The sequence below is a fragment of the Ceratotherium simum genome, chromosome 4 (assembly GCF_057802395.1).
Source record: "Ceratotherium simum simum isolate JZ-2026a chromosome 4, ASM5780239v1, whole genome shotgun sequence".
NCBI classification, from domain to species: Eukaryota; Metazoa; Chordata; class Mammalia; order Perissodactyla; family Rhinocerotidae; genus Ceratotherium; species Ceratotherium simum.
Window position 1 is genome coordinate 4,530,626 of NC_141903.1, and position 19,602 is coordinate 4,550,227.

The window sequence follows — 19,602 nt, forward strand, 5'->3', positions numbered from 1 at the left end:
GCAACTAAACTCTGCTTGATGATTTATGGTTGATGGCATCATGGAGGAAGTTATAAAACTGATCTAGAATACACTGGTAGATTTGGAGACCTGGCAGCTACTGTAAGGTTAAGGATGGTACCACACACATCTGTTTTTAAAGAGCCCATCTTAACATATTTGTATAGCATCATTTATTTATCCTTTGGGTTTCTATGGAAGGCAGCGGGGCAGAGGCTTGATAAGTCAATGTGCTACATAACAGTACACAAGTTGTTTGGATGATACAGTTGCATTAAAACTAGTAACATAGGCCATGCATATTTTTTTTCCCAAGGAAACCAAACAATATTCATATACTTGAGGAATTCTCAGCACAGAAAAGGTGACTGAACTATGACACTTTCCTTACCAAATCTTGAGCCAATTCCTTATCCCCTCAACAAATCCCCCATGTGTATACAAGTTCACTTGGAATTTCTCCTGAGTAATCAAATCAAATTCATTGACACAAACATTCCAGAGCAAATTAAAAACAAATGGAAGAAGCTGTGTATGTGGGGGAGTGGTTAGAAATCCTTTAAAAGGTTGATGTTTTGATAACTTTCTCTGAAATTAAGTATTTTAGGATTATCTTAATTACTCTTTCAGTTTTCAAATTTTGATGAATGAATGCATAAAGGCTTTAACTTTTTTGTTTCTCATTACAATATATTCCTATGGCCTACATAATTTAGGACAATCAGCTTTTTAAAAAAATAAAGATGTCAACTCAGTCTTCATTATGATTTTAAAGATTTTTATGTGCCCATTCTTAAGTAAAACAGGGATGGAAAGAGTACTAATTGGTTAACTGGTGACTCCTTAGAACTTTGCTAAAGCAAGGAAGCCATTGAGCAGGCAGTCTCATAAAACACCAAGTGGCCAAGGTGGAAGTATTGTCCTGACCCTTGCACTTCTGCATCTGCGGGGTCCTCACCTCTAGCCTCTGCTCCCTAGAGCAAGGCAAAGGCTATCCCATATTTGCAGGGAGGTACAGGGTGCCCTATACACAAGGCCCAGACCACATGTTCTAGCTCCATCTGTTGGCCTGGATGCCCACAAACATTTTAGTTCCTCATGAAGCCTAGACAGCGGTTCACTTACTACTTGGCTCTAGACCAGACACCCCAAGCCTGAAGTGCCAGCAACTCAGGCCCCCTTGACATTTGCCAGCCCTCGCCTCTCTGTAGCTTCCAGTGCTGAACTCTCTGAATGGTACATGCGGGAAGCAAGAAGAAAGGTGAAGGTTTCGTGAAGCAAGGGGGTTCCAGTGTCAGCAACCTGTAGGTTGCCAGGACAGAAGGAAATGTACAGAAGGAGTGTCTCGAGAGGTGAAACTGTTGTGGGAGGAATCTAGAGAAAAGTGGGTAATCTCAGAGCAAGAGAATTTGTTGGGATTATGAGTAGTCAGATGAAGTTAGATAGTTTAGGGTAAAAGTTAAAAGGAGTATGAAGCTAGTAGACAATGGTGGTTAGAAAGGAAAGGATGTCAAGATTAACTCGGGAATGTAGGGGTGACAAACATGGTGGGAGGAGGGAGGAAAAGGATAAATGTAGGTAGACTGATTCTTGAAAACGACAGGGGAGACTACTGTAAAACAATTCCATTTCACAACATCTGTTATGTTTGAACAATATAAAATATTTTCATACTATATTAAAAGATTGTCCAGGAAGAGTATTAAATCTGATGACAGACTGGCAAGTCAAAACTGATTAAATCATACACCTTATTCTGGTCTGTTTCAGCTCCAGTCTACCCTGTTGCTACTAACACATAAACACAAAGGTACGTACCTAAATATGTCAAGTATCGTGCAATAGGTAAATCGGAATGGAAGCATTATCAAGTAATAACCCCATCCAAGCAGCCCCTGAAATTCCAAAAACAAGGTTAGACAGCATTCTCTCAATCCCTAATACCTCACAAAATGGCTCTTTCAGATTTTCACTCTTTTTTGTCCTTTCACATGATTGTTCCCTCTGCAATAAGGCCCCCTCTTCTGGGCCACCTCATCCTTCTTAAAGACTAACTGCCTTTGATCCTATGTCATCTAACCCTATATTTTTTTTATCACATAATTTTTGTATTAAATCTGCTTCAACACTTTTTGTGCAGCTACTTATATTCTTTAAATTCAAATGCAAGTTTTCTTTCTTTTTTAATAATTTTTTATAATTTTATTTATTTATTTTTCCCCCAAAGCCCCAGTAGATAGTTGTACGTCATAGCTGCACGTCCTTCTAGTTGCTGTATGTGGGACGCGGCCTCAGCATGGCCGGAGAAGCAGTGCGTCAGTGCACGCCCGGGATCCGAACCCGGGCCGCCAGCAGCGAAGCGCGCGCATCAACTGCAAGATTTCCATCACAACCATAAATGTTCATTCTTTCCTTTTTAGATTTACACATTAAAATAAAGTATACAGAAATAGCAAGAAAGATAACCACTATTACTACCTTGGACATTTGTATATAAATGACAACCACAATTATAAATTATAAATTCCCATATAGCTGCTAACGTTAGTAATAATGCTAATTATTTTTTTTAACAATGTTGATTATTGCTGCTATTATTAACTAGCAAATATATACAGGGCTCTACAGTTTACAAAGCATTTCTTAGGTGTCATATTGTGTTAGCCTGAGACCCTCCCTACGTCCGTGGCCAGGGAGCCCTAGAGGACCGCGGCTGACATTAGGGTCCCAAACACTGAGCCAAGCCCAAACCAAGCTGAGGAAACACTGGGCATACACATAACTACTCCTTTGGTCATAGAATTGCTCTAGGAATCTATGTTCTTCTACTTCAGAATACCCCAAAATGACTATGTGGAAACTCCATTGTTAAAATGTCATGCAGTACTCCACAAAAAGGTATGATGATGGAGTCAATTCTAACTGCTGCAAGGTTAAAGGAAGTGTGCTTTTTTGGAATTCTAAGTCCAAGTACAAGAGGTGAGTGTAACTCCAAGAATAAGAATGAGAAACTCCAAAAAGTCCTCTGGAGTTCATTATCAGCACACACATCTGACTTCTCTGATTAGACTGGCTCTTTATTCATCTCTGGATCCCCAACAGCAAAATACCAGGCACAGCGGAGCACTCTCTAGTGCCTGTTGAGTTTAACGGAATCACCTCCTTGCTACTAGCCCTTCAAGACTAATTTCAAAGATATGGCCAACAGCTCCACAAAGACTCCAAGTACTTCCCTAGAAGTAGCTTAAAATTCAGTAAAATGAAGCAACAAAGAACTCAGAAAACATTCTAACTTAAAAGTGGAAGATCTATTAAACATATAGCAAACAATTTTAGACATGTAAATAATAACTACTGTGTACCATTTAAGAGTTTTCTTACTGTGCGGAAAACTCTTCAAATAACTAGCAAAGACTGAAAAAAAAATGGATAGTTACTATATCAATTTATTAAGGAACCAAGGAAAAATGATAAACCCAATAAATCTACCAAGGAGCTAGGTCTAGCAAAGAGGTTTACATTCTGAGTATTTCTTCTGCTCCTACCATACAGAGATCAATATAATGAAGTGAATGGACTTATAAAATTACAAAGGGGGACATTCCAGCTATGAAGTAACTTGCCCTTGCTTGTGGTCTTGAGACAACATAGCTGTAGATCCTCTGGTCAGCTGTATTAACTTGCAGGGGTCGGGATGGAGGTGGGTTGAAAACACTTGGTACACCCTCTTGCTCATTTAATCTGTCCTGTACAGCAGCCTGAGAAGGAAAAAAGAGGAGTAAGAGTTTCAGTGATGCTCAAATCAACTCAAAGGAAGAGACGAGGCAACCACTGCTTGCTGTTTCAAAACAGGTAACCTGAGAAGTGTGTCTTCACAGACCTTTGACTTGCTAAGGTGGGCGGCAATGCATGGTGATGGCTCCAGAATTCACACATAGTAGAGGAGTCCAAGGAACTTGTCCGGAAGCTCCATTTCTGCAGCAAGCATACTGCTTTTACTCAGATAGTATGTGTTATTCAGGGTGGCTGGGATACAAGGGCCTTCACTGCTACAAGCCTAAGGAAAGCCATCCACAGAGAATATACTGTAGACAGCGCTCCTAGAGCTGTGCGATGGAGGTGTTTGATGGAGGGCTTGGCTTTGGAGTACAGAAACTTAGGTCTCAATCCCAGTTCCACCACTCAGAAAAGCTACTTGACTTATGAGCCTCAGTTTCCTCATGTGCAAAATGAAGGAACAATATATCTCAGGGTTAATTTGAAAATTTAATGAGATGACATACATAAAGATCCTAATACAACTCCTGGCAGACAGACGATATTCAGTTTAAAAAAAAAACCTTCCTTCTTAACTCCGCCCCTGAAAATGGATTTTGTCCCAGTGTAGTAAAAAAATTTGGCCTTACCCAAAGAGAGGTCTGGTCTTTGCTTTCTGCTCCTGGGAGATAATCTATGTCATATCTGATGGGAGTATCCTTGTTACCGGATCTTAGGGTGGGGCTGGCCACCCAGAAAGACCAACCATGTGACTTAGGCTAATGCAGGATCAGTTGACCTGAAGACTGAGTTCAATCACACAGGCAACCAATCAAATCAATCATGCCTATGTAATGAAGCCCCAACGAAAACTCTGAACTCTGAAGCTGAGGTAAACTTCTCTAGTTGGCAATACTTCATGCATACTGTTATATACATCTATGCCAGGAGGGTAACATGTCCTGATTCCATGAGAGAGGAGTATGGAAGCTTTGTGCTTAGAACTCAGGACTCTGCCCTACGTGTCTCTAGTTGATTTTAATCTGTATCCTTTCCCTGTAATAAATTGTAACCGTGAGTATAATAGCTTTCAGTGAGCTCTTCTAGTGAATTATCAAACCTAAGGATAGTTTTGGGAACCCCATGAACTTGCAGTTGCTGAAACAAGGGAGGGTGGTCCCTGGGAGGACTTCTATGCCCTCTAACCTTGATAGGTGGCTTTAAACTTTGCAGCGTGGCTAACTCCAGTTCTCTAGTTTTCAAAATCACATTATACAAAAATTAACTCAAAATACATTAAAGATCTAAATGTAAGAGCTGAAATTATAACACTCTTAAAAGAAAACACAGGTGAAAATCTTTGTGACCTTGGATTAGGCAATGGTTTCTTAGATATGACACTAAGAACATAAGCAACAGAAGAAAAAAAATAGATAAACTGGACTTCATCAAAACTGAAAACTTTTGTGCATCAAAGGATACTATCAAGAGAGTTAAAAGACAACCCACAGAATGGGAGAAAATATTTACAAATCACATATCTGATAAGGGTCTAGTACCTTGAATATATAAAGAACTCTTCCAACTCATCATCAAAAAGACAAACAACTCAATTTAAAAATGGGCAAAGGATATGAACAGACATTTCTCCGAAGAAGATATACAAATGACCAACAAGCACATTGAAAAGATGCTCTAACTATTGTGGGCCATCAGAAAAATGCAAATCAGAATCACGAAATACTACTTCACACCCACTAGAATGGCTATAATATAAAAGACAGATATTAACAAGTATTGGAAAGGATGTGGAGAAAGTGGAACCCTCATGCACTATTGTTGGGGATGTAAAACAGTGTAGCCTCTTTGGAAACAGTTTGGCAGTTCTTCAAAAAGTTAAACATAGAGTTATCATGTGATTCAGCAATTCCACTCCTAGGTACATATCCAAGAGGAATGAAAACGTGTGTCCACACAAAAATTTGTACACTAAAGTTCACTGCAACATTACTGATAACAGCCGGAAACAGATACAACCCAAATGTCTATCAACTGATGAATGGATAAAGATATTGTGGTATATTCATACAAAGTAATATTATTTGACAACAAAAAGGAATGAAGTACTGATACTATGATATAGATAAATCTTGAAAACATTATGCTAAATGAAATATCAGACACAAAAGGACAAATATTGTCTTATTCCACTTATATGAGGTATCTAGAATAGTCAAATTTTATAGAGACTAAAAACAGAATTGTGGTTCCCAGAGGCTGGGGGGAGGGGGCAATGGGAAGTAAACGTTTAACGGGTACAGAGTTTCAGTTAGGGATGATGAAAAAGTTCTGAAGATGGATACTGGTAATGGTTGCACAACAATGTAAACGTACTTAACCTCACCAAATTATACACTTAAAAATGGTTAAAATGGTAAACTTTATGTTATGTATATTTTACCTTAACACAAAAAAGCGAATGAAGTACGGATACATGCTGCAACATGGATAAACCTTGAAAACATTAAGTCAAAGAAGCCAGTCACAAAAGACCACATACTATGATTCCATTCATATGAAAGTCCAGAAGAGGCACATCTATAGACAAAAAGTAGATTAGTAGTTGCTTAGGGCCTGGGAAGTGGAGTGGGAGTTCCGGAAAGGAACAGGAAGGTAATAGCTAAAGGGTGTGAGGTTTCTTTGGGGGGTAATGCTCTCAATATTCTAAAACATTTTGGGGAAAATGTTTTAAAATTGATTGTTGTAACGGCTACACAGCTCTGTGAACATACTAAAAACTACTGAATTTCACATTTTAAATGGGTGAATTGTTTGGTGTGTGAATTACATATCAATAAAGCTGCTATTTAAAAACCACAACTGATAGCATTTGCTGTCAATTATAAAATTAGAGCTTTCAGGCAAAAATTAGAATTTTGGAAAACATGTATTTGCCACTATAAGCTTGACCATTTCCTAATACCTTTTAAAAGCTTTTCAGATGAGTTTGGTGGTACTATTAACGAATGACAACATATAGTAGAATCTATCAACATTTGGAAGATCTGTATTAATTCAGTGAATTAATATTTTCCAAACAACCAATGCGTGAAGCTACAAAATCATGCACTGGTAAAAGATCCTTTCAAAGTACAGACAGACCAATAGATTTCAATGTAAAAGAGGATGAGAACTTCCTTGATATATCAGGTTTCAAATTCCATATTTCAACTAACCTTTAAGAAACTATCACAGTAATAAGGAATATCCAGTTATCTGAAAAGGCTATTGAAATACTCCTCCCGTTTCCAACTACATATCTGGGGGAAGACAGGTTTTCTTCACATACTTCAACTAAAACTACATATCACAACAGAGTAAAGGCAGAAGCAGATATGAAAATCCAGCTGTGATCTATGAAAGAGATTTGCAAAAATTTATGTTAACATGTAATGAGTTTATTTTTTTAAATGAATTAATAAACTTTAAGAAATTTCTCAGTTTTAATTTGTAATATGGTAATAAATATCAATAGCTATAACCCATACAAACAGAAGCTCTTTGAAGGTTATCAATAATTCCTAAGGGTAAAGAGTGACACCAAAAAGTCTGAGAACCTCTGGTTTATTTGGGGAAAAATATACACATATATTTTTAGACAGGCATAAAAATACCTGGAGAAAAGAAATCCAAAGAAATTGTTAATATTGCTACATTTGGGGTGCGGGACTGAGAAATAGTGGTAGGGAAGTGATTTGAGTGGAATTTGTTTCATAGGTCACCTTAGGCTTGGTCTGAACTTTTATTTTTACACATTTTATGTATTATTTTTATGAGTTACTAAAATAGACTAAAGTGAAAAAAGCTGTAAATACAGCATAATCCCATTTGTGTAACAAGCAAACTATATATATCTATATAGCCATATAAACGAACATAAAAAGTCTGAAAGGATATGCACTAAAATTTAACACTAGCTATCTATGAAGTAGTTAAGGGTCAGCATTTTCTTTACACTTTTCGGAATTCTTTGCCTGCCTGGGTACGCACATGTGCATAGGTATTTCTGCAACAAGCTTTTAATATTTCTGTAAGTTGTTCCATATTAAAAGATGGTCGACATTATACCAGATAATAATAAAGCAGGAGTGGCAGTATTAATAAATCAAACCAGAATTTAAAGCAAAAGCATTATCTGATATTAACAAAAGATATTACAAGAAAGTTCTAACAGCCACGTGTCTTTGTGCCAAATAAAAGGCAAACTATATAAAAGTCAGAAAGTCTCCCCCCAAAAAGACAGAATTTATTAATGTATTTTATTTGCACCATGTACTGCCTTTCCAAAGCACACAGAAAAGTAAGCAGTCTCTTTGATATATTTGTTATTAACAGTAGAAAAGTAGATACATATTATCAGCACATTAAGCAGAGTTATATACATAAGGAAGTCTGGAAGGACACATACTAAAACATCAAATGTGGTTATCTCAAGTACGATTATCAAGAACTTTCATTTTCAACTTCACCAACTCTGTGTTTAAAACATTTTGTAGACATGTATTGTTGTTGTAATTAGAAAAAAAAAGACATTACCAGTGGGAAATAAAGAAGTTTATAAAACCACATTCATCTTGTCAAGTAGTTTCATTAAGTAAACAGAAAAAAAAAAGAAATAGGTTTTATTTATTTATTTATTTTTTAAGATTTTATTTATTGATTTTTTTCCCCCCAAAGCCCCAGTAGATAGTTGTATGTCGTAGCTGCACATCCTTCTAGTTGCTGTATGTGGGACTCGGCCTCAGCATGGCCGGAGAAGCGGTGCCTCGGTGCACGCCTGGGATCCGAACCCGGGCCACCAGCAGCGGAGCACACGCACTTAACCGCCAAGCCACGGGCCGGCCCAGAAATAGGTTTTAATCATACATTTAATAAGCTTGATTGAATACAGACACCAAACCTTTATCCCACAAAAAAAAACACATTCCTTAATAAACACCTAGTTGTCAACAGTGGTTACTTCCAGGAAAGAAGGAAAAGGAGACGCAGGCACTGGCACAACATGCAAGCAACTTACACGGGGCTTCGATTTTATCGGTATTTGTTTAAAAGAAATCTCAAACTAGTATTGCAAAATGTCTGGCTTTCAGGAGTTAGATGGTAGGTACACGGTTGTTCCCTTTATCTCTACATTTTCTCTAAGTTTGAAATATTTAATTTAAAATATATGTATATATATTTCATAATGTTAACAGAACGTTATTAAAACACAAGGACCTCAATAGATACCTATATAAAATAAAATGAAAGATTAATATGAAAAGGATAAACAAAAAAAAAGCAAGCTACCAGGAATTCCAAATACGTTCCTAAATAACTCTTGGGCCAAAGACGAAAACCTGAACTTTAAAAATATATTTTCAGGGGCCGGCCCAGTGGCGTAGCAGTTAAGTGCGCGCACTCCGCTTCGGCAGCCCGAGGGTTCACAGGTTTGGATCCCGGGCACGCACCAACGTACCGCCTGTCAAGCCATGCTGTGGCAGCGTCCCATATAAAGTAGAGGAAGATGGGCACAGATGTTAGCCCAGGGCCAGTCTTCCTCAGCAAAAAAGAGGAGGATTGGCATTGGATGTTAGCTCAGGGCTGATCTTCCTCACAAACAAACAAACAAAACAACCAATGAGAAGAGAGGATAATAGAATAGATACAGAAGAGAGTAAAGGACACGCTACTTTGTATAGGTTATGATAAAAAATTTGAAAATCTCTAAGAAAAAAGCATTTTCTAAGAAAGTTTATCAAGGAAGATGTAGGAAATACATTATGAATGATGGGGGAAAACATGAAAAAGTTAATAGAGAACAGGCAGAAAGTTTTCAAGTGCTTTCCTTCACATCTATGCTATTAACACTTCTCTACTCATTTTATCAAGTCAGTCATTTTACAAAGCCAGCATATGCTTGAAATCAAAATCTAACAAGGAAACAGCACAAGAGTATCACACAGAGCAACATCATTCCCTTTGCCTGAAATGCATTTCCCCAATTTTCACATTCGTCATTCCTTTTTATTGTTCAGGTGTCAGTTCAAATATAACCTTCTCAGAAAGGCCTTATTTGACCACCTTATTTAAAATAACTTCCCATATCCTTTCTGCTGCATTTCCTACACTCATCTTATTCGTAACATTTATTACAAACTGAAATTATCTGGAATTAAGCTCCATGAGACTAGGGACTTAGTCTTGTTTGCTGGTATAATGCCAGAGCCTAGAATTTAATTGCTCAAAAATGCGTGTTGAATAACTAAATAACACTTAGGAATATATATTCAGAAATCCAGAATCCTATTCAAATAACATACCATAATTAAAACATAGTAATTTTAACAGAGATGAAAAGGGTGTTTGATAAAATTCAACATCCACTCTTGAGACAAACTATTAATATATCAAGAATGGGGGTCAAGAGATACTTTATTGAGAGCCTATGACATCTAGAATCAGTTTTAGATGCTGGGAATACAGCAGTTAACAAAATAAAAAAAAATCTCTGCTCTCATGGAGCTTACATTCTGCTGGATCTATCTCAAAACAACAACCAACATCACATTAGATAATAAAACATCAGAGGCAGTATGGTAAGGACAAGAGGTTTGCTATTACCACACATTGTTCTGAAGTTCTAGCCAATTCAATGACCGAGTAAAGAAACAAAAGATCCATATACTGAAAAAAAATCACTGGAATTGCAGATGACACAATTACCCAGAAAATCCAATAGAATAAACTATAAAATATGGAATAAGAAGATTCATATTAAGGTATCTGGTTACAAACCAAATATATAAAAACCAGTAGTTTTCCCAAAGAGCCATTAAGAAAAAATAAAGAGGGAACGGGACTATACTGAAGGATTTGGGCACCATTTTTCTATGATTTTACAAACTTTGATCATAATCTTCACCTTTCTCACACATTTATTTTTAAAGACCAAAGAGTTGTAAATTTGAAAAAAATCTGTTGAGAGAAAAGATTCCTGCTGTAGAAAAAATGTCTTTGATTTGTTATGAGACCAAGGGAAAAAAAAGAAAGCTCAAAATGAATCCTATTATACCTCTATGTTCCAGTTATGCTGTTCCAAGGTATGGCGACACTGATCCATAGATTCTATGCCAGTCAGATCCTGAAAAGAAGGACAAAAACAAAAAGTTACTTAGGGAAAAACCAATAGTACATATGTGGATTGTTACCTCTAATAGAATTCCTACAAATACTGCTGGGAAGATACACTAAAAAGGGTTGAGGGTAAATGTTCAAGTATGGTTAAACATCACTATTCAGAATTCATCCAGTCAGTTATAGCAGACTGTTTTTTTCTAATTACTCCCACAGAACAAAAAAATGAAAATTTGTCTTTTAAAACTTCAAGGCTTTCAATTAAGAAGTCTACTGATTAAAATCAATATTCTCTCAAATTCAAGTTTAAAAAGTTAAAGATTTCTTCGACCTCTGGAATCCAGCAAAATATTCTTTAATGCTAACCAACTATACTGTTTATAGTACATAATGATATAATAATTGCAGGTTTCTGCAAATGTAATGCCTTTCATTAACTTACGCCATTTCACCTATTCGCATATAACCTATCTTATATGAACTGTGTAAAACTTTCTAAACAAAGTCTGTAATTCAGATGTTTCCCTACGATAAGTATTTTTCCTACTCTTTCTCCTTGGACTGTTCTCAGGTTTCACTTTGTCTCTGACCAAAGCTCCTTCTGTAGCTCCTCTTCTTCCATTCCTCTAAATGTAAGAATTTCCCTAAGAACGAGTCCTTGGCTTTAGTCTTTCTATACCTCCCTCCCTGGCAATCTCATTTAATCCTCAGCCTTCAACCACTCTATCTACTCAGACGACTCCTATTTCAATTTCGGGACCTGCTATCTCTTCTGAAGTTTAGCAGCACATTTCCAATAGCCTCTGCAACATTCCCACCTAGATGTGGCACCAGTATTTCAAATGCATCATTTTAAACCACTGTATGTGTCAACAACACCAACTACCCTCCAAAATACACAGGCAAAGATGACATCTGGAACCTCAGCCTCATCGAGTACTCTATCCCCTGAACTCCACATTTCATCAGTAATCAAGTTCCGACCATTTTCTATAGCACATCTGTAACCACACTGCCAGCATCTTTAATCAAGCTTTAATAACACCTCAAGTGAATCGTCAAAATAATTTGTTTTGTGTGTGTGTGCGTTACTCTTCTGCTCAAAACTTTCCAGCTGACTGGATAACAAATTCCAAAATCCTTAGCTTGGCATTCAAGTGTTCCTATAATGTGGCCCCAGCTTTGCTTTCTAGATTTTCTCACTATTTCCCTTTAAACGACCAATATTCAACAAATCTAACAGTTCATGTGTATGACGAGTAACCAGAATTTCCACAGAACTAAATCCTAGCCGTCCTTCAAGGTCTAACAAATCCACTCAACCAACCTTTCATGCAACAAATATCTATTCTATGTATTACTTACTATGTCCAAGGGATATAGAAATGAATATAATATAGTCTCTATCCTCAAGAAATTCCTCTGAACAACCAGCAAGCAACAGGAGAAAGAGATTGATTTCAATCTGACAATAACGTGGTAAGATGCACTGGTGTGTCAGGAGCCTGAGGTTCTTGCGTTCATTCTGCACCCTGTGACCATGAACCAGACATGTTTTAACTCTGGATTTCAGCTTCCTTTATGTGCAACATGAGGGATTTAATTTGGACTGGATATCTTTTCCAGAGCCTAAAAAAATAAAAACTGAAGTTTGAATTCTTTAGGTAGGCAATTGTTTATGTAAAAAAATTACATGAGTAGTATATAAACTTTGCTAATAATTTTTATGTTTAAAATATGTTAAAAATTTCAATACTGAAATTCAAAAGCTCTGTTAAGAACTCTAGAGCTCTATTAAGAACCACTGACTCTGACAGCTCTGACAGTCTGGACTTTTGTTCCTGACCACTCCAGGCCTCTTATCAGTTTGGCTATTGCCTTCTGGCTTGTATTAGGCTCCCCTTTAACTTCCAATTTCCTTTCAGCCCACTGCAGAAGACTAGGATGTCCAGGGTTCCACCTCCTCTCTGTACATTCTCTTTAAGAATCAGACTCTAGTTTTACTTTCTTTTCAGGCTATGAATGACCCCTCCATCTTTAAATATCAAAACTATTTTCTCTCTCTCTGTGTACCTATTATTTTCTACCTTCTATTATGATTATTTACATTCATTCTACTGCCTTATCAGAGGATGTAGGTTCCCTGAAAGCAGTGTCTGTGATTCATCTATATTATATAATGCTCCCAGTACCTAGCACACAGCAAGGGCTTAAAAAGTTGCAGAAAAAGTCCAAATTAAAAAGACCTTTTTGTACAAGCTTCAATAATCGTACCTATAAACTGAAATCCTCTAGACATTTTCACCAAATCTCATTGTATGTTAAAAGCTTGGGGGTTTTTTAACTCCCAATGTTCTGACTAGATGCTAAGCTGGCTATTACAATTACAAATTTGCAGAATCTTCCTGGAGATCAATAAGTCAGGGATGGAGCTGGGGAATCTGTTTCTTTTAAACCTCCTCAGCTGGTTCTAATGCATAGCCAGGCTGGGAAATCCATAATATTATACAATTCTACATAGGATCAGAGATAATAAGTCAATAATAACTTTTTTAAAAAAAGGTTATAAACATTGTAGGAGAGAACAATCAGGGTAATTGCACATCTTCAGTATGCTGAAATACTTAACCTAATTTGCAAGCAAAACTCTTTTGTAAGTAGTAAATCAGGGTAAACTGGAAGCCCAACTGAACAAGCCTGTTTCAATCACTACTGATGAGCATTAAAAACATGCACTAGGAATAAGCAACACAGCATACAACTAGGACAGGACTATTCATTCATATATCAACAAATACACACAGACCCAGTATTCTGGATATCCAGGATACAGATACAGTCCCTGCTCTCATTAAGTCTGTATCCTACTAGAGGAAGACTGACCAAAACAAACTACACACACAGAGCAAATAAATGAACAAAATTTTGGGCTAGGGCATTCCTTTGGATTGGCTGCTCAAGGAAGGCCTCTCCAAGGAGATAGTAGAGATCTGACGAGAGATAAGGGTCCAGCCATGGGAAAATATGAGAGAAGGGTATTCTAGGCAGAAGGACAACAAATGCAAACACTCTGAGACAAACGGATATATGACACCATGCATTTGTCAAAACCCACAGAAGTTTATAGCATAGTGAATCTTAGTGTATGTAAGTTTAAGAAATCATTTACAAGGTCAGAGGATCCCAGGATGGAACACAGACAGACTGTGACAAAAGAATCTAACTGTATTACAAATATATGAAACAACTTCATTGAAGGAGGTGGGGGGGAAAGGTGCTGATCTAAGTAACTCTGGAAATGAGTGGAGTCTGTAAGACTATGTATGTTGTAGACGTGTGGTGTTTTCCTACCTCCAGACAGTATTACCAAATTAATGTGTAAAGAGCTCTATTCAATCGGCTTAAAGACAAACAAGCACCATACAAATTGTTTACTCTCAGAGGTATGGAGACTGACCCAGGTGTTTTTCAGGTTCACATGATCTGGGATAATCTTTGATAAATAAAAGCTAGTTTAAGTTTGCTGGTTGGTGAAAGCAGGCATGTCTTCGAAGTTGTCAATATTGAATGTAATGCAAACTAATAAAATAAGCTCATGCTATTTCTGTGTTACAAAATTTTGTCAACAAGAAAAATAACTTAAGATGATGGTTAGCTGTTTAATCTAAGCATAAGTGTTAAAAACAAGTAATTTAAGCAGAATTTGTCAACAAGCCAAATAAGATAACATATCAGGACACTCATTGCTGGACAAGGGTCTACCTAGTTTTGGCTTTTTAAATCTTTTTGTAAAGAAACAAAGGATGTTTGGGTCTGTTGATGAACATGTTTTACGCCACATTAAAACATTTTACTATGCGGAAGAATATACTTCTAAAAATTTTGATAAATTTGCTAACTTACTACAGGATGCTAATATACGATAGGCAGTTTACAAAGTTTTCTTAGATCACTGGTTTGCCCTTAATAAGAAACTGTAAACAAAGATTTTTCTTTACCTTTAATGTAATCTGCCTAGAAAACAAAGATTCTGTGTTTTTTCTTTATCAGGTCTTTGATTACTTAAAAATCACAAAACTGATTCTTACAACTACATAACTTACTTTGGTTACAATCTCATTTGACCAAATCTTTTGATATTTTTGACAAACTTTCCAAGATCAAATTCTAAATGAAGTCTTTTTGACCTTGAACTAACTTCAGAATTTTTCAGAGGGCCCCTGAAACATCTCAAAGGATTTGTTCTCTTTCCCTGTAATAAGGGAGATACTATGTTACATTACATGGGAAATACTGTCAAATAAGCCTTCTTGGGGCCCGACTGGTGGCGTAGTGGCTAAATTCGTGGCTCTGCTTCAGCAGCCCGGGGTTTGCGGGTTTGGATCCTGGGTGTGGACCTACATACCACTCATCAAGCCATGCTGTGGTGGCGTCCCACATACAAAGTAGAGGAGGACTGGCACAGATGTTAGTTCAGGGACAATCCTCCTCAAGCAAAAAGAGGAAGATTGGTAACAGATGTTAGCTTAGGGCCAATCTTCCTCACCAGACACACAAAAAGAATAATAAAGCCTTATTAAAAAAAAAAATAAGCCTTCTTTATGTTGTGTACATTATAGGTGTTCCAGAAATTATGGAAATTCTCCAAACTAACCTTTGTAAGCAGAGTTGAAACAATTACTCTTTCTCCCTACCTGATCCCTTCAGAATTTGGAAACTTGGTGAATATTCTTGATGGAAACTTGGTGAATATTCTTTATGGCAATATAGTTACTTGTGTAAGTTCAATAAGAATCTGTTCTTCTACCAAGACTTGGACTGGAATGTCATATTTGGGTGAGATGTGCATAGACTCAGATAGGACCAGACAGCTTTGGGGAACAAAGGTTGGCTTTGTGGAGCCAATAAAGCCCCTTGCAAATATTGGCCTGGTAACTTGCTTACAGGGTTCCCAACAGCCTTACCAGATGAGTAAGGAAAAACACTTCCTGGCAGGCTCAGGAACCTCAGGATGTTTTGGGGATCTTTTTTTTTTTTTTTTTTTTTGGTGAGGAGATCAGCCCTGTGCTAACATCCGCCAATCCTCCTCTTTTTTTGCCGAGGAAGACGGCCCTGGGCTAACATCCGTGCCCATCCTCTTCCACTTTATATGGGACGCCGCCACAGCATGGCTTGCCAAAGCAGTGCGTCGGTGCGGTGCGCGCCCGGGATCCAAACCAGCGAACCCCGGGGCCGCCGCAGCGGAGCGCGCGCACCCAACCACTTGCGCCACCGGGCCGGCCCCTTGGGGATCTTGAGAAGACAGGAATTCGCCTGAACCTATAGGGACTGAAGGTGATGTCCGATGGCAAGTCCGTGGCTTGGCTTTCTGGCCTCAAGAGGCTTCTAAGTTAAATCTGAGATTCCTTATGAAAAGTTCCAGCAGAGTAGATATATACAGTCAATTGCTATTCTTGCTGCACTTATCTAAATAATCAGGCCAAGTTTATTGAGATTTGACTTATTTTGCAAACAAATTAGTCTTAATTTGGCTATCTTTGCTAGAAATGAGGGTGATTTTAGAGAGAAGATTTATATTTACTGTTAATTGTCTTTGCCTCCAATATTTGGCTAGAACTCTCCAATTTTCTCCCACCCACTCTTTTGACTTGGATTCACTACGAAATTAAAACCACTCTTTTCCCAAAGCCACGCAAGCTAAAGCTGGATGTAAACTTCAGAGAAATCATGACAGCTCACATGTGAAAAATCTTCATGCCTGTTGCTATGTGGCCACTCAGAAAGATCATTAGAGACATTCCGATTGCAAACCAAGAAAATCTCTGATTGCCAATGCTTGCCTTTACTCTACCTGAAGATGCTTTGAACCTGACTAATTTTCTCAACTGGCTGCTCCCCAAACTCAGAAAATAAATTTATAATTTGCTTGAACTATTATGATTGCTAATATTTAATTGGTTCCTGGAAATTTTTCAATGTTTGGCTATTATTCTCCTTATAGTCATTATATTAACCTCTCTAGTGCATATATACCCTCAAAGGTTTTTAATGCCTGTTGGCAGACATTCACACAACAAATGGTATCCATAAGGATTAGACAACTGGATGAAATCAACAACAATCATGTAAAGGATGAAGATGGTGAGTACATAGCCCTCTAGCCTGATGACGCAACTAATGGAAACAGCAAATGTGTGATCTTTCAGCCTGACTACATCAATGGTGCTAACTGAGAATAACTCTATGAACATTGGTCATACTCCCAGCCTGCTGAGAGAATGACCAAAAGGGGAGAATTGCTAAAATCAAAGGCAAATGGAGACCAGCCTTGAAGCTTCCCTGAGCAGACAAAACCAGTTTAGTCATTAATTTAGCTTAATTACCAATCACTATGAAGACACTGCCTTCTCACTATATAAGCTGTTTTGTAACAATATACCTCCGAGCCTCATTCCATGTTTTGGTTTGAATGCTCCCTGTTTGCTAACTTTTTGGTGTACGCACAATAAATTTTTACTAGTCACTACTTTGGTGATTCATTGGTTTTATCTTGGCTATTTTTGAACCTCTGACAAGGTAGAACATAACTCTCCATTCCTTAGGTGTGGGTTGTGCACAGTGACTTCCTTCCAAAGAGTACAGTAGCGAAAAGGAGGAAAAGATTAACTTTATAGTGGAAAAACCTGACAAACACTACCTCAGCCAGGTGATCAAGGTCAACATCAATAGCGATAAATCATGTTGATAGTATGTTCCTTTGATAAAACGTAATGAAAAGGCACTTCAGCCCCATGGTCTTCCTCCTCAAAACCCATAACCCCAGCCTAATTATGAGAAAAACATCAGACAAATCAGACATTCCACAAAATACCTGACCAGTATTCCTGAAAACTGTCAAGGTCATCAAAAACAAGGAAAGCGTGAGAAACTAGCACAGCCATGAGGAGCCTAATGAAACATGACTACCAAATGCAATATGGTATCTTAGATGAGATCCTGGAGCAGAAAAAGGACATCAGGTAAAAACTAAGGAAATCGGAATAAAGAATGGACTTTAGTTAAAAATAATCTATCAATATTAGTTCAATAATTGTGACAAATGTACCAAACTAATAATGTAAGATGTTAACAGGGAACACTGAGTACAGGGTATATGGGAAATCTGTGTTCTATTTTTGCAACTTTTATGTAAATCTAAATCTATTCTAAAATAAAAAGTTTATTTAAAAAGTGAAAAAACAAAACTTGGGGGGGGTACTTCTGAGACGGAACCATCTTGGCAAGTTAGCAGATAAGGTCTGAGCAGTAGGCGAGGGAGAGAGCATTTATCTAGGGCAGTGTTTCTCAACCTTACTTGCATACCAGAAGCACCTGAGAGGAATCTATAGCTGCCTAGACCCCCACCCTAAGCAATTTATTTATTTATTTATTTTTTTTTTTTAAGATTTTATTTATTCATTTTTTCCCCCCAAAGCCCCAGCAGATAGCCGCATGTCATAGGTTCACATCCTTCTAGTTGCTGTACGTGGGACTCGGCCTCGGGTTGGACGGAGAAGTGGTGCCTTGGGGCGCGCCCGGGATCCGAACCCCGGCCGCCAGCATCAGAGCGCGCGCACTTAACCGCTAAGCCACGGAGCCGGCCCTAAGCAATTTAATCAGATTCTCTGAATGTGCAGCCTAGGCATAAACGTTTTCTTAGGGGAGGGGGGGCTTCTAGGTGATTCTACTAACCCAGAACCTTAATTCTAAGTTCAGCAGGAGTGTCATGATCATATGTAGATTTTTTAAAAAGTTATTCTGGCTGCCATGTGAAGAATTAATTATAGAAGCCATGAAAAAGAGCAAGACACCAACAAGGAAACTATATAGAAGTCCAAGGGAAAGAGAATGGTGGTTTAGAGTACAATGGTAGCAGTGAAGAGGGAAAGAAGAGGATAGATTTGGGATATTTTGTAAACGTAGAGCCCAAAAAACTGGATGATAAATTAAATATGTGGCGGTGGAAGAGAAATATTAAGATAGACCCATAGGCTTAACTGAATGGGATGATAGTGTCATTTACTAAGAATGAAGAAAACTGTTGAAATAATTTTGCTTATCTTTGTAAGAAAAATTTATTTCTGGTAAAGGAAAGTGTTTAAAAAGATTAGGGGAAAAAGTGGAAACAGACTGCCAAACAAAGATAAATGCACTCTTATTTATTGTATCTTGACCCCACGATGGTGTGTGAACAGAATGCCTTGACCTCTATATTAGCCAGCAGGATCGCTAGTGATCTACCCAAAGAGTCAAATGAAAAACATGCTGAACTCATCTGGCACTCACTGTCTGAAAACTGTTGCACTCATAACCCGGATAAGGTTGGCTACCTGGGTTTTCTCTGTTTTGCATATATTTTTTTAAACCTAGTATAAGTTAGGTTGGTGGTCTAGTGGTTAAGATTCAGTGCTCTCACTGCCACAGCCTGGGTTCGTTTTCTGGTCAGGGAACCACACTACCTGTCTGTTGGTTGTCATACTGTGACAGCTGTGTGTTGCTGTGATGCTGAAAGCTATGCCACCAGTATTTCAAATACCATCAGGGTCAACCATGGTGGACAGATTTCAACAGAGCTTCCCAACTCAGACAGACTAGGAAAAAGGATCTGGCCACCCACCTCCAAAACGCTGG

General features: G+C 37.8%; 1 protein-coding gene across 3 annotated transcripts in view; it reads right to left on the reverse strand.

Moving 5' to 3' along the window:
- FAF2 (Fas associated factor family member 2) overlaps nucleotides 1-19,602 on the reverse strand; it is a 70,889-nt gene that overhangs the window by 15,299 nt on the left and 35,988 nt on the right. For all 3 annotated transcript variants that reach the window (XM_004428491.3, XM_014786088.2, XM_087429386.1), the window contains exons 2-4: nucleotides 10,871-10,939; nucleotides 3,624-3,758; nucleotides 1,819-1,895 (exon numbers count right to left, since the gene is read on the reverse strand). In XM_004428491.3, the coding sequence (XP_004428548.1) occupies nucleotides 1,819-1,895; nucleotides 3,624-3,758; nucleotides 10,871-10,939 (281 nt within the window). The remainder of the gene's footprint in view (nucleotides 1-1,818; nucleotides 1,896-3,623; nucleotides 3,759-10,870; nucleotides 10,940-19,602) is intronic.